Source organism: Sinohyriopsis cumingii, chromosome 1 (genome assembly GCF_028554795.1).
Source record: "Sinohyriopsis cumingii isolate HCF-2022 chromosome 1, ASM2855479v2, whole genome shotgun sequence".
Taxonomy (NCBI): Eukaryota; Metazoa; Mollusca; class Bivalvia; order Unionida; family Unionidae; genus Sinohyriopsis; species Sinohyriopsis cumingii.
In genome coordinates, this window is record NC_142961.1 from 27567573 (window position 1) to 27584943 (window position 17371).

The 17371-nt window shown below is 34.2% G+C and overlaps 1 protein-coding gene across 6 annotated transcripts in view; it reads right to left on the reverse strand.

Moving 5' to 3' along the window:
- The window catches only part of LOC149806589 (uncharacterized), a 255709-nt gene that overhangs the window by 47239 nt on the left and 191099 nt on the right, over positions 1-17371 (reverse strand). For all 6 annotated transcript variants that reach the window (XM_089955210.1, XM_089955217.1, XM_089955242.1 and 3 more), the window contains one exon: positions 1589-1662. In XM_089955210.1, coding sequence (XP_089811336.1) covers positions 1589-1662 — 74 coding nt within the window. The remainder of the gene's footprint in view (positions 1-1588; positions 1663-17371) is intronic.

Genomic DNA, 17371 nt, shown 5'->3' on the forward strand with positions numbered 1-17371 from the left:
CCATAACCTGTAGCCTTTAAAAACAGTGACCAGTCACCCTTAATGCTCATGGAAAACTGAGCAGTTTGTCATAGAGGCAATCAAATGGTAAATGCAGTCAGAGATAAACAACTGCTGCTCCACAGATTACTTATCTGGCCAAGTAGTATCTACGGTGACTTGGTGTTAAGTATCTATGGTGACTTGGTGTTAAGTATCTACGGTGACTTGGTGTTAAGTTGCCTTTGAACACTGCTGTGGGAGAACCCATTATACTAATTTACAAATGCCAAGTTCACACAGTATAACAGTCCAATTCATTTGAAGTTATTGAAGTCAAATAGATATGTGTTGATGAAACAAAGTTATTATGTTTCACAGGTTTTGTGTGTGTGTGTGAGATTTGGATGTTTAACACAGCTTTAACAATTTTAGAGTCATATCACTATGATGTCTGCAATGTGGCAGTTTATAGTGATGACTAGCACTGGGCATCATCCCACAGACATGTAGCATGATGTCCCACCCAGTCACATTATCCTGACACCAGGTTGACCAGTCCTAACACTAACCTCTTAATGCTGGGTGCCAAGCAAGGCAGCTGCTAGTACCAATTTTGTATGTCTTTGGTATCACTCTGCCAGGGCTCAAATCTGTGACCACCCACATCTGAAGCAGATACTCTTACCATTTAGGTAGATCACCGGAGTGGTCACTTCACAGGTTTAAATTCGAATGTTTGAGCCATATTTATTCAAGATTATGGGCTAATTCATGATCAGCAGCAACATGTTTTGAAACTAAATTTTACTTCCTATATAAAATGGAAAACATGATTATTTTGGTAAAATTTGGTAAAATTTTGAAATGTAGCTTTGATTCATGGAAGGATCTGCCATCTGTGAAGCAAGCACATTCCAATGAAACAAAATTTCAGAACTCCTTGTTGATGGAGTTTGACTTTCTGAAGCTCTGTAACAAGGAGTAACATTTTATACTTTTCACATACAGTAAACACCATATTGACTATTAGTCTTTCACAAGTATGGGACCAAAAATTTGATTTCGCTGGTTTGGTAGTGGTTTTGGGGAAAAAAATATCTGGTACCCAAATACATAGCTTGAATAAATATTCTTCTACTAATTTGTAGAAAACAGGAAAAAAAATTATAGCCATCATATTAGTTGATAAATTTTTTTATGCTGAGGTAAAAACAAAAATATATCCAAGTTGAAAAGAAAATCCAATTCCCCATCTCTGAAAAACAGATGGTTGGTCCATAATTTTCAATGCTTAGAAAAAATTTGACAAGATCTTAGGGGACAATTGAACAATATTACCATTCAGTCTCAAATGATGAAAAGCTGAACAATAATTTTATCTCACCGTTTTTATATTTAGCATCAAAAACAAAAGTCAATTATTTTAAAGACTGGTAATTGTCTGTATTGTTTAAAAGTTATTCAGCCTGCACATAATGAATGGTTTAAAGCCAGTGCCTACACACTTAGCTTGTATAATACATTGCTTGCTGACAGTAATTTCCTGTTATACAATGAATCTTTGCAGGAAGAAATATATTAAGAGAAAAATTACTGATATATTTACGTTTTATTTGTGGTAGCTTTTTCTGTCTGACTCTCTGTTGAAGGAACTGCATTTTCCTTTTCTTCTTCTGAGATCTGAAAATTAAAGCACAGCCATATATAGCATTTGTTGTAAGTATCACAAAATATAAATGACAATGAATGGGCTCAGTGATAAAAATATATACATAGCTGGCACAACATACATAAAAAATCTCACATGTTTACATGTTCAAACATATTTCAAAACTCGTCTGTCCTAAATAATCTGTCTTCTGGGAATCATCTGAGACAAAATTTTGTGGGATCACAGTTTTCAGGAGAAAAATGCAAGAGATATCACTGTTGATGCTAGAGGTAGTGGTGATGATGTATCGACTCAGTGTTTAAATTGGCCATGCAAGCTCATAACTCTAAAACTACTGCTATGACTTTGATGAGAAAAAAAACTTGCTACACTTAATGTATGGGGAGTGATTGCTTTTTCTTCATCAAATTGAATCCACTAGTGGTGAGGGTTGAGAAGGTCAAAGGTAAAGCCCTAATTGCTATATATTTTTACAGAATTCAATGCACATTTGCCTTCATGCACGAGTTTATCTTTGGCACATTCAATAATAAGAGATTTCACTTATGTTTAAATCATTGCTGTCCCTGGGTCCAGCCCATGTGTCTGTCCTTAACCTTTGGGGTCCAGCCCCCAAGTCATAACTTGGAAACCATGCCTATATGTATATATATATATATATATATATATATATATATATATATATATATATATATATATATATATATATATATTACATTAAATGTACACACACACACACACACACACACATATATATATATATATATATATATATATATATATATATATATATATATATATATATATATATATATATATATACACATACATACATATATATATATATATATATATATATATATATATATATATATATATATATATATATATATATATATATATATATATTGGCATAAAAGGAATTAATGCAGTCAGCATAATTTCATGCTGCATTAGTCCCCCATGTACACATACAGGCATGCATGCAGTGTACACACACATGCATGCACACACACACACACACATGAGTACTGGTCATGGAAAGCACCTCATAATCATTATAAGATACACTGGATTGTTGCACTAAAACCTTTACACTGGAACAAAAACATACACATAATTACAGATTGAATTGCGTTATTTAGTAGGGACAAAACAAAAAGTGTAATCATTTAGTTCACAAATTTTTTATATATTTATTATACATACTTTAAGTCATTGTTGATTAAAGTTTACAGGAAGTGTGTGTGATTTGGATTTTTAATGTAACTTTAACAATTTGAGTCATATTGCTACGATGTCTACAATATGGCAGTTTATAGTGATGTCTAGCACTGGGGCATCATGCCACAGACATGTGGCATCATGTCCCACCCAGTCACATTATCCTGACACTAGGTTGAACAGTCCTAACACTAACCTCTTAATGCTGAGCACCAAGCAAGGCAGCTGTATGTACCATTTTTATTAGTCTTTGGTATGATTTGACCCATGTGACCTCTTGCATTCAATGCTGACACTCTAATCACTTAGGCCACCAGAAATTTTACAAGGAAATTTACATTTGTTCAATATAATTATTGTTCAATATTATATAAATGTTCTGTGTGTAAATCACTGTTACCATGACTATGATGACAGTTTAATAATTCAATGAATTAGTACATAATTGGTCTAATTCTCAACTGACAATCAATGCTAAGTATGAAAATCAATCATAATGTGACATTTACGGTAAGGTAAATCATACAAAGGACACAATCCATGTTCAACAGAGTATCTATTCTCTTGACCAGCTTCTATAAGCTAATTATGTTATTAAATTCTTATTTTTGAATTGCTTTTAAAATTCTTGTATTGCGACCAAATTGAAAATATTCTTTATACCAAAAATGGCAAAAAATTTCTTCCCCTGATAACATTCTAATTGAGACAACATTAAAATGTAGATGAATAGAAATATATTTCCTATCATTAACAGAAATAATTTTGGTCTTATACTTCAATAAATGATTGTATCTTTTTGTCCAGCCTTCACAACTCAGCAAAACAAAATTATTTTGTGTCCATTTTTTTATTCCTGCTACACTTTTACCAAATTTTACACAGAGTCCCTTCATGTCACTTACTGTGATTAATCCCATTACTCCCACCCCATTATTCTATCTTGGGGCAAACAGGGTATCAATTAATTTAGTCCAACCCCATTATTCTGTCTTGGGGCAAACAGGGTATCAAATAATTTACTCCAAGCCCATTATTCTGTCTTGGGGCAAACAGGGTATCAACTAATTTACTCTAACCCCATTATTCTGTCTTGGAGCAAACAGGGTATCAAATAATTTACTCCAACCACATTATTCTGTCTTGGGGGCAAACAAAGTATCAAATAATTTACTCCAGCCCCATTATTCTGTCTTGGGACAAACAGGGTATCAAATAGTCTACTCCAACCACATTATTCTGTCTTGGGGCAAACAGGGTATCAACTAATTTACTCTAACCCCATTATTCTGTCTTTGAGCAAACAGGGTATCAAATAATTTACTCCAACCACATTATTCTGTCTTGGGGCAAACAAGGTATCAAATAATTTACTTCAGCCCCATTATTCTGTCTTGGGGTAAACAGGGTATCAAATAATTTACTCCAGCCCCATTATTTTGTCTTGTAACAAACAGGGTATCAAATAGTCTACTCCAACCACATTATTCTATCTTTTGGGCAAATAGTTCTCAAATAATTTACACTCACTTCAAAAGACATATTACCAAAGATATACAAGTATTTGCCCATCAAAAAGACTGCTTTTAAATACACCATCTGATGTAAAAATAATACAAAGACAAGAGTCCATACTCTTTTAGTTCTATTAGTTATTATTCTATTAATACTCCATTAACTGAACAGAATTTACAGGAATCCAAGATAAGAATGTGTCATAATTATAAATGCTGAATGCTGAGAATGTCTACAATATTTCTGAACTATAACAAGATTTTCAAGATCACCATCATGGTGGCCTTACTGAATTTACAATTAACATTCTTTTTATTTAGGACCAACAAAACATCAAAAGAGATCATTTGGTGAAAACCACATGTTGATATGACCATCCACTCAGGATGAGTATATGCAATACAATTTTCAAGATAAATTCAAGGTGACCATCAATGTTGTCAGTAGGGATGTATGGGTATCCCAGCCTGGCCACCCTGACCTAGCTGGGTTTTGTACTACCCGCAAATCTGAGCTTAATGAGTCATGTCCCCTACAACCACCACCACCGGCAGTAATAAAATTAAGAAAAAACAACAAAAACATTTTAACATTGATAAAAATGGTGGTGGGGGAGACCAAACAAACAGAGAGTAGAAGCCTGACCCAGTTAAACCAACCCAGCCAGGTATCTGGCAAAATGTCCCTACCCATTCCCTATTTGTCAGTATGTGCATTTCAGGTGCAGATCATAATGTTTACTGCATGCAAGTTTTATAACAATCAATCAAAAAATGTGGGACTCATTATATGAGACTGTGTAGAGAGATGGGTTGAAACTGATGAGATTGTGATGAGAGATGGGTTGAGATTGATGAGATTGTGTAGAGAGATGGGTTGAGATTGATGAGATTGTATAGAGAGATGGGTTGAGATTGATGAGACTGTGTAGAGAGATGGGTTGAAAGTGATGAGATTGTGTAGAGAGATGGGTTGAGATTGATGAGATTGTATAGAGAGATGGGTTGAGATTGTGTAGAGAGATGGGTGGAGAAATCCAATATACCACATATGTCTGTTGGCATTCATCTTCCCTGAAGTTGAACCATTAAAGAAAAACAGGTACATATTCATTTGGTTATCCTGGATAAGAATTTCAAAGACAGAAATAAACCCACATCACATTATACATGTGTTTTGAAATCATTGTCCATCCAAAGTTACTTGATCAATTTAAATGATTTAACACTTATCAATAGATAACACATTTTCTCATTTTCAACTGCAAATTAAACATCCAGCAAGATTCACCCTTTCAGTCTCAGCCTTTCAAAATTGCAATTAGACTTTATTAAGAAACAGTCAGAAAAGAGATAATTTCAAAATGGTAGATTTTTGCAAAAGATGAATTATTGAGAACTCTGCAACTTGAGAACTCTTTAAAAGTTACACAATATTAGTATTTTATTATTCATAAGGACCTGTAATAATTCTAATGATGATATCATCTACTAGCTTCCCATGGCGGGATAATACCACAAGTTTATACCTTCAAAAAAAGTTCAATATGCTGAATGAGTAAGCAGCTCTTGATGTATGACTTAATTATTTGTTGATAAAAGCATTCCAGTATATGTTTATTGTTGCTGTCAATAACAGGATATCAGTGAGAAGTTGAAGAAAAAAGGTATACTGAGTAAACAAATCTCCAGGACAAACTGTAGAGAAAACAATATGAACCCAAACTGTACACACTTCCTGTTTAATGTAGAAAATAATAACTTAAAATATATGTGAAATGCTCTAGATTACCATATTCTACATAACAACCATACATGACTTAATAAGGGCAAACCCTTCTTTACTTTGGTCAACATGTATATACAAATGGACAGTACTAGGCAAACATGTCATACATGACTTAAAAAGGGCACACTTTTCTTTATTTTAGTCAATATGTGCATACAAATGGTCAGTTCTAGGCATACATGTCACAATGACTTAATAATGGCACACCTTTATTTATTTTGGTCAGTATGTGCATACAAATGGTCAGTTCTAGACATACATTTCATTTTATGCAAATGTTACCATGTGGAACCAAAGAGAGAGAAGGAACTGGCACATAGTTTGTTTTCAATAAATATGATTATGTTTTAAAATCTAGAAAGACAATAGGATGAATCTCTATTTACCATTATGACAATATTCATATTCACAAATAAAATGATATGAACTGGGGTTCTGTCTTCCAAATTGCACAAAATTGTTTAACTTTTACCTCTTATTTGCCTATACTAAAATTGAAAATCTGTTTTATATACTAGTATCTCTAGATGAGAATCCCACCCAAAGCAGATGGCCTGATTTTGATAAAATCTCAATACTTTTCACATTTCCATATGTTCAAGCATGGCCTCGAAAATATATTATACATAATATAAATAAAAAATGTACTAAAAGTTAAAATTCAGGAGAATGAGTAACATTACATTTAATAATCTAATTCCTTTGTAAAAACATCTGCTTTTTCATAAAATGACACTGCTGTGTGTTTTTCTAACCCAATAAATGCCATACTGCTTCCATTGGTTACATTTTTTATGTAGATACATGCCAGGAAGAGTTATGGTTCATGCTGTCATGGTTGACCTTTAAGAAAAAGATACAATTCAAGGGTTTTACAAAAATATTCTCCTAAATTTTGCCATTATGCACATAAAATGAAAGCTAAAACTATTAAAAAAGAATGCAAAGGTGGGAGGATATACTCATTATATGTTTATTCTACAGGACATGTGAAAAAGCAGTGCTGTCTCATGTACATCAGCCAAATGGACAGTTCACCTTTCAACCTTGAAAACATATGGTTGCCATTTTGAAGAATTTGTTAATCTTGATAACTATCTCTTGTTGCCATTTCTAGATGATCAGGTGGTGTCTGGTACAATTGTTTAATTTCAGTGCATATTATTTCTCTAATCCATAAGTGACTATGTTGATGTAATGACTCAGGATGGCACTTGAAGCAAAGTGGGGCAAATTAGCCCTGCTAACTGAAAAAATTGCTCTGCACCACCCCCACCCCCCATGCAAGCTGCAATAACATTCCCATTTGGGGTCATGAGCTCGAAAAACAAATCCCTTGGAGATCATGATCTCTCATAAATTGCCCCACTTCGGGGACCTAAGCTGGATTAAACATGCCTCTTCAAAGTCATGAGCTCTTATAAAATCCCCCATTTTAGGTTCATGACCTAAAAAGAAACATGCTTTTTCGGGGTCATAATGAACCATATCAACACTAAATATACTGGTACTCAGGAGTTGTAAAGAATAGGACAAAAATAGTTGAACTAATCAAAATGACTGCTCACACTAGACATAGTTGCAGTGTTTCCCATAAAAACAAAATCTTTAGTTATCTGTGATGATCTACCATTAAAAAAATGGCATGGCAGCATTGCTGACCCCTGAACTAAAACTTTGCTGTTTGAAGGAGTCACTACATATATAGTGCCCAAAAAAAGGAAACCATGCTAATCCAAGTCTGATTGTCTTGTACAGGAGTCTTGAAACAAGAGAACTGAACTAATGGAAAAACTTCAAAACTTCACTAGTAGCTATAAACCACTTTGGACCTGCAGACTGACCAGTCTTGTGGGGTCCCTTAGAGGATGAAAGGTTAAATGACATATACATATTTAAGGTATTGCATAACTGTAGTTTAAAATAAAGCACTCTTATAGAAGGTTTGAAACTGAAATATACCAAAGGCAAATACATAAAGATAGGGTTAAATATTTTAGAGGTGAACAAATAACATTATACATTAGGGACAATATTGCTTATGAGTGAAAAGAAGACCTATAGACCACCAATAGATAGGCAATAAGGGACAATATTGTATATGAATGTAATGAGGACCTACAGACCACCAATATGGATGTCATTAGGGACAATACTGTATATAAGTGTAGTGAAGACCTACAGACCACCAGTATGAGGTAATTAGGAACAAAGTTATATGCAAGTGAAGAGAGTGTGTGTGTGTGTGTGTGTGTGTGAGTGATTTGGATTTTTAACGTAGCTTTAACAATTTTTCAGTCATATCGCTACAATGTCTGCAGTGTTGTAGTTTATAGTGATGTCTAGCACTGGGGCATCATGCCACAGACATGTAGCATGATGTCCCACTCAGTCAGATTCTCCTGACACCAGGCTGACCAGTCCAAATACTAACCTCTTAATACTGAGCGCCAAGAGAGGCAGCTGTTAGTACCATTTTTGTAAGTCTTTGGTATGACTCAGCCGGGGATCAAACCCACAACCTCCCGCATCCGAGGCAGATGCTCTAAACCACTAGGCCACCACAGCGGTTCAAGTGAAGAGAGGACCTGCACACCACCAATAGATAGGCAATAAGGGACAATATTGTATATGAATGTAATGAGAACCTACAGACAACCAGTACAGAGACATTAGGAGCAATATTGTATATGAGTGTAGAGAGGACCAAATGACCAAAAATACAGAGGCCATAAGGGACAATACTGTATATGAGTGAAGAGAGGACCTACAGACCACCAATACAGAGGTCCTTAGGGACAATATTGTATAGGAGTGAAGAGAGGACCTATAGACCACCGATTCAGATGTCATTTGTGACAATATTGTCTATGAGTGCAGAGGGGACCAATAGACAACCAATATAGGGGCCATTAAGCAAAATGTCACTGAGGAATACCATGTTGTTCCTATATTAGGGTTGTTTACCAAATATACAAGATCTAACAGTGAAAATAAAGGTAAGTTTTAAACTATCATTCAAAAGCTGCTTACTGAAAACAAGGACAATTTCATGATAGAGAATTTCAAGATTTACTATTTGTGCAAGTCCATAACAATTGTTTTCATGGGGTTAGTATACAGTAAAACCTGTCTTGTGAGACCACTGCTATGAAAGACCACCTGTCTTGAGAGACCAGGTTCTCCTTGCACAGATTTATTGGTTATATAGTGTTATGACCTCTCATGAGAGACCACCTGTCTTGAGGGACCTTTATTTTTTGGCAGAAGGGGTGGTCTTTCAAGACAGGTTCTAATGTATTAGGAAGTTAAGGATCTATTAAGAATCACTGGTCACTCATTAACTCTTCTTGGTAATATATATATACCAACAAGAATCACCAGTCAATCAGCAACACTTCTTGGTCATATATACTCCAACAAGAATCACAGGTCACTCAACAACTCTTCTGGTCATATTTACACCAACAAGAATCACTGGTCACTCAGTGCTCTTCTTTGTCATATAAACACCAACAAGAATCACAGGTCACTCAACAACTCTTTTGGTCATATATACACCAAAAAGAATCACAGGTCACTCAACAACTCTTCTTGGTCATATATACACCAACAAGAATCACAGGTCACTCAGTACTCTTCTTTGTCATATATACACCAAAAAGAATCACATGTCACTCTTCCTGGTCATACATACACCAACAAGAATCATAGGTCACTCAGTACTCTTCTTTGTCATACATACACCAACAAGAAACACTGGTCACTCAACAACTCTTCTTGGTCATATACACACCAAAAAGGATCACTGGTCACTCATTAACTCTTCATGGTCATATATACACCAACAAGAATCACTGGTCAATCAGCAACACTTCTTGGTCATATATACTCCAACAAGAATCACAGGTCACTCAACAACTCTTCTTGGTCATATTTACACCAAAAAGAATCACTGGTCACTCAGCAAGTCTTGTTGGTCATATAAACACCAACAAGAATCACTGGTCACTCAACAACTTTTCTTGGTCATATATACTGCAATTGTCTTTAAAACAGAATAGGTATATATGCACCTAAAATCGGTCTTAGTGATCAGTTTTCAACATTTTTCACCTACAGTTATTCTCCCTAAAGATAACCACACCACTATTAAATACAGATCTGCTTAAAACCTCAACCAGGACAATTTTTCATATGATATGAAATTGGTACAATGGGACATAATTAAGATATTTAATGATCCAGGTGCAGCCTTTGACACCTGGATGAAATTATTCTTAAACATATTTGATCAACACCAATGAAAACTCAGAGGGTGAATGTGCACATCAACCAGAATTGTTTATGGCAAATATTTTTAAAGGTATGAGATAAAGATAAAGCTAAGGGGAGGTAAATGAGATTACAAGTTATGGTGGAATCATATTGCAAAACTCATTTGAAAAGCTATGAAGAATTACTGAAAGAAAATTATGGAGAATGAAAAGCTTGATCCAAGTCTGGAAAATGTTCCAAAAATTGTGGACCAGTAAATTGAGTGGTGTTAAAATGATTTCACAAGATGGAGAGGATATCACTGATTCTTATCTGTAAGTAGCTGAATATTTTTAATGACATTTCTGCAAATATAGATTAAAAGATCCATCAACTGATGCAAATTATGGTGTGCTAAAGGCATAGTATATCAATAAACTACCCATGATGCACTTGTCTAAATTCTTAAAATTCTGAAACATAAAGTATTCAAATGTCTATCTGAACTTAACCTGTCAAAAAGCAACAGCACTACATCAAACTGGCCAAAGACTTTGAAAGCAACCTGTCCTGTCTTAGGGAAAAACATTATGTACCTTCTAAGCGTGAAAACTTGCAGTTCTAAAAGGTAGCTAAAATCACCCAATTCACAAAACTGGATAAACCCATAAGACCATTTCCTCATTTTAACTGCTAAGAGCTGAAACCATCTTCGATATTCTTGCACAGTAAGATTTTAAAATTAGCAACTGTGGCAGCCATGTTAGATTTAAGATAGCACTATTTTCATTTACAACAACCATCAGAAGATTTTTGCTAAAAACTTTATGTTGATATGGCCATCCATTCAGGAGAATTATCAGATTTGCACAATTTTTACTTAAGTCCAACTAGACACCATAAGAAGTCTTCTGGCAAAAACCCCATACTGATATGACTGTCCATTTAGGCTGAATAGCAATAGAAAGATTTTCAAGATAGATGTCTGCTGTGGTTGCCATATTGGATGTTAGATTGACACCATTTTCATTTAGAAGTAACTAGACATCATAAGAAGTCCTTTAGTGAAAACTCCATTCTGACATTACCATCCAATCATGAACAGTAGCAATAAGATTATTAAGATGGCTGCTGTGGTAGCCATATTGGATGTCTGAGCAGCACCATTTTTATTTTGGACCAATCAGACCTCTGCGTGTGTGTGTGCGTGTGCACATGCATGCAGGTATGCATACGTGCATGTGTGTGTGTAAAGTTTCATGGCAATGTTCCCAGGTACTTTATGAGGAGTAATGAAAACAAACATGCGCCAACAGAGGAATGGCAGGTGGCAGACAGCAATGGCGGGAACCATTACTACTTTCTAATCAAGGCTGAGTTTTGTATTTGATGCATGAAATTATTGCAGGTCTGATATATTAACTGTAATATGAAGGTGATTTTATCTGTATTTGACATTTTAATAGCAAATATAAAGATTCATTATGATTCAAACAGAAATAACAATTTCTCTTTTTTCTGTCTCCCCCATCATTTTGTTTACATCAGTAAACCAGATGCATTAGGATTAATATTAACATTGTAATAGTTAGAATTTATGCTTGTGCTTTGTATACACAATAACTGTAAAGATTCCTGAACTTGTGATAACTCATGGACCAATCGTATTGTCATCTACAAGGACAATAAAATGTTTTAAATAAGAATATGTCAAAAAGATATGAGAGTTTGTGACACATGTCCATTTGGAAAACACTGTTAAGCTAGCTATATATGCCATTGCTTGAAGCATAACAAAGTGCAGCAAAGACCCAAGGCTAGCAAAGATGCAAGACATCCGAATCTGTCAAACTTGGAGGGACAATGGCGGTTTCAAGTGGGAAAATGTATCCTTGGCTCATTCAACATTTGACACTGCAGATGTGACATTAAATGTGAGTGTGTGTGTGTGTGATTTGGATTTTAAATGTAGCTTTACTAAACAATTTTTCAGTCATATTGCTATGATGTCTGCAGTGTGTCAGTTTATAGTGATGTCTAGCACTGGGGCAATGCCACAGACATGTAGCATAATGTCCCACTCAGTCACATTATTCTGACTCCAGGCCGACCAGTCTTAACAATAACCTCTTAATGCTGAGCACCTAGTGAGGAAACTGCTAGTACAATTTTTATGAGTCTTTGGTATGACTCTGCCAGGGTTCAAACCCACGACCTCCCGCATCCATTATCAAAACATACATCTGTTGTTTTTTTTAAAGTTTATACACAGTACATGAGTTGGAACTGTTTGGGGTACATCTATTATTGAATTTTGCCCTAAAAAGAAAAGAAAATATATTTCTTGACAAAAGAAGTAAAAGCAGAGACTGTTCTAAAAGTATAATTTACACTGCAGATGCTGTTTGGATGATCTCTGCATTTCTTTGGGAAAAAAGGCCATAGAAATCGTGGCTGTTTTCCAAACATTGTTAGATGTACAGAGTAACATAATCAGTACAAACCTCATGCCTTTAAAAAGGAACATTACCACAACTGGCTGTTAAAATATTCCAATGTGCTTAGATACCAAAACCTGACTTGCATTTAAGACTACATGTGGAGTCATAAATTTGAACATTTATTATTAGATTAATATAAGGATCGATTGCTCTCCAGTTGGCAAAATCAATTTGTTTCTCACACAGGTAACTTGATGTAAGAGGCAAACATCTCATTAAGACCTTTCCAAACCCTTCAAAATAAACTCCATCGGAATGAAGAAAATAAATATGCTATCAAATCTTTAAACTTAGATTTCAGCATAGCACAAAATTCTGTCGGTGCAGATTTACTTAACAGCCATACAGCAGTGGAAGTTTCCAAATGAGCATGTTTGTATATTATTGGCAGGACAACTTTCTGTTTCTCCATCAACAAAGTCTGTTTCTACATTGTAAAGAACAGTGTTTCATACACATGTATATGCAGATTCTTGAAAATGAAACCATTAAACAAAACAAATGAACCAATCAGTCAAATAATAAACTAAATCAGTACCTCATACCACCCATGCAATATTAGTTAAAATTATTCAGAATTCAAAGGGTATTTGGTTTCAAAAATATAAAAAAGCCAAAAATTAAGTCATTTTTACAGGAAAAGCATACAATTTATGAGAAAAAGACATGCTAATATTACCATTTTGGAATACATAAACTTGCCAATATTAATGTACTAACATAATTATGTAAACATATTTAATCCATAACACTGGTTCTCTATTGAGAGACCCTTCTTGAGAGGCCACCCCTCTTATAAGGCCATCATACATGACATCATAGTAGTATGTTTTAACCATTTTGTTCATCCCATGACAGGCCAACTTTTAAAAAAATAAAGCCATGTTTTAACTTCAGAAGGGTGTGACAAGATTAGAGATGTACCACTGTACAGTATTGTGTTGAGTACATGATTAGAGGTGTACCATTGTACAGTATTGTGTTGAGTACATGATTAGAGGTGTACCATTGTACAGTATTGTGTTGAGTACATGAGTAGAGGTGTACCATTGTACAGTATTGTGTTTAGTACATGATTAGAGGTGTACCACTGTACAGTATTTTTAGTACATCCACTTCTAAAATCATTCTATACGCATTTTATTCTTTTTCTCAAAAACAGTTATTAAGAAAAATTCTGGCACAACCATAGTTGGATATCATCAGAATTTTTAAACGTTATATGGAAATAAATACTGGGATAAAAAATAGAGAGATTTCATTGTGAGTTATATAAAATATATAAATGGCTGAATGTTCTGATTAACCTCATCAAGCCAGTAGCTTCTCATGGGTCAGTGGTTCTTTCCTGGGTTTTCCTGGGTTCTTCCTCCACCATTAATACTGGCTGCCATGTATAGCCTATCATGTGCTGAAAATGGCATTAAACCCCACAACAACAACAATAACCTCAACAATCAATGAATACCTTGATCTGAAAAATGTAATGAAGCCATACCAATCCCTCAGACTGATGTAAAATGTTAAAACAAGGCTCCAAGAGTTTTCTTCTGCAGGTGAAAGAGGATTTAAGTACATCAGGATTGAGGCATTGTTTTGTATATTTGATTTAATTTATATTCAATTTGATTTAATTGTTTGTTTGTTAGTTTTAATTTTTTTTATTCCATTACATGCTATTGTAATGTAATTTTATTTACTGGATTTGATATTTTCCAGAAATTCAGTTCATTTTTTTGCAAACCTAATATTAGAACTTTGTATCAAATGCTGACCTAGTTCCCGACCTTGATTCAGAATCAGTAAACTTTTCTTTTTCTTTTTTTTTTATTCATCCTAAATGTGGGATTTATAGAATGAAATCGAGGCTGTTCTGGGAGTATGTGATGTTAAGCATATAAAGCTTCTATCTTGTTCTAGAAAGTGATCATGTGACCCTCATACGGGAATCTGTTTTGCATCTTAAATTAGTGTATAACCTTTTTCTATAGAGAATTTAGTGAGTCGGGCTTTTAAACACTTAGACGTCAAGGTGTTTGTTTTGTTGTGACCAGTCTGAGTTGAAATTCTATTTTATGGCATCATTCATTCTTTCCCCTGGGAATATTTAAGCGCTCATACAGAATTCTTGGGCAAAGACATTTACTGAAATTTTATTCGGAATTCAAACAACAGAATATTATTTTCTGTGGTTCAACAAAAAACTGTTGACAAGTCAATACTATACAGGCTACAGTATACATCATTGCCTTCCATTTTGGATTTTCATCAGGACTCAAACTCAAATTCATTAGAACATTTTATTACATGGACTTCTAATTTTAATTCTAGGATTATTCAAATCAAAATATAAATTAAATCAAATATACATAACAGCATAGAGTAATATTATAACAAAATCATATGTGAATGTCGATATTAATGTTGAAGAGTTGGAATAGATGAAAATAAAAGTTCAAGTATGCTATCATACATGTAAACTGGTTTATAACTGTTTCTATACAAAAGCACCAAGAAATTTCATTAAAAAAACTACATTTTTTCTAGTGAATCTAATAGGTAGCATCTATGAAATGTTCCCAAATGAGACCACCACATAAACCAACCCAAAACAAAATGGTTTAACAGAACTTTCTCATTCCCAGCTGCAACTGGATCTGTGGAATCAACTACCAACCAAAGAGAGGCCCATGGATATCATAATAGGTAATCAATGGTAGATCAGTGAAAATCCAATAATTAACCTTTAATTTTGATGGGTTTCCCATGAACCAGAATATTAAAAATTACACCACTATCTTGCTTTCTTTCCATTCTTTATCTCTTGAAATTTGTATCAATTATCCATTAAAAATAAAGTAATTAGGACAAGTTTGAAATTGGTACTCAGCTGTTTTGTATTTCAGTCACTACGACAGTCCATTGCGGCCTGGTCAGTGACCCACTAATGCACTGTATTGATGCTTTGCATTTCTTAAACAACGGACAATTTCATTTGTTCTGTGCATGGAGGTGTGTTAGTTTTAACCAATGAAACTGGGTTTAACATATAGCTGATGCTATGACCTTTCTCACAGTATTTACACTACAAAGAACAAGCAAGAATAAAGAAATGGGTAATTTTTTTTTTTTTACTCCAGTACTTCTGGATATTTTAAGGAGTGCGCTGTCAAATAGATAAAACTTTCCTTTCTGCATTGAATGAGCCCCAAAACTTGTCTTTTGCAAGCATTAATATGCCTCATTTCGAATTAAGGATTCCAAGATAATCGGGCTGCTATGGCTCATTACATGTTAACGGTAGGTCAGTGATAATAAGTTGTTTCGTTACACATTTTCACTGAGTATGTAATTCAACATGCATTCAATGGAAGCAATTCATATAACTCTTAAAAATTATGTTAATAATAACGTTGTTGTTTCTAAACTTTAATTGGGGATACGACTTTATTGGGAAAATGCAATACACGTTTCACAATAAATTGACATAACCATGAATAATCAATCTGAATGATGGTTCTTCTATTTTGTGCTCTTTTATTAAGATATTTACTGTCAATTTAATTAATATAATCAGTTATTCATAAGTTTATAGTTTTAAAACCTGGTATATATGCCAATTTCAGTATTTGAAGGTTTGATGCATTTTGCAGCCCCCCACCCCTCTGCTTTTATCTAAATTCATGGCAATAGTACATGATAGTAAGCATTACTGGTTTATTAATGAATTTTCAGTGAGTATGATATAGAGGAATTGAAAATATCCTTGCATTTAGAACATTTACAATTATAATAATTATAAGGACTTGGCATCTGTCCCCAACCCAGTCACTAATTTTTCCTTAAATGGCTAAAATAATTTTAAAGCCCTTAAGAAATTTAAGAAACATATGAATATATTTAAACATGTTTGACAAAAATGTATGTTTACTAATTCCATACAGTTGAATTAAGTTTTGAGCTAAACTGTCTTTCAGATGTGTATGCACAACCAGTGTTTCTAGAAGGTGATATTTGGTTTGAAGACTCAAGTCACCCAATTCCAAACTGGCCATTTCAGTCTTTGGAAAGTTTGTTCACACCTGATGCACCTGTGTTGTCTGGAACTTTGGATTATTTTAAGAATCTCACATCAAGACAATTTCTTTGCCTCATCCATACTGCCAAACACTTTGAAGCCTACAGTCTCACTGTCAAGAAAGAATCTACTTGTTGGTCATTATTATTCTAGCAAATTGACTTTTTTTGTAGAGGACGACAAATTAATAATGTTTGCTTTTATACATATATATGCATATGTATAAGATTGTAACTGGCAGCATCAGATGTTGTAACCTTTTGGAAAATACAAGATTGTAAATTATTCCACAAAATGCTGCATTGTACATTATTTAGCATACATTTTCTAAATTGAATTGAGTGAACTGGCACA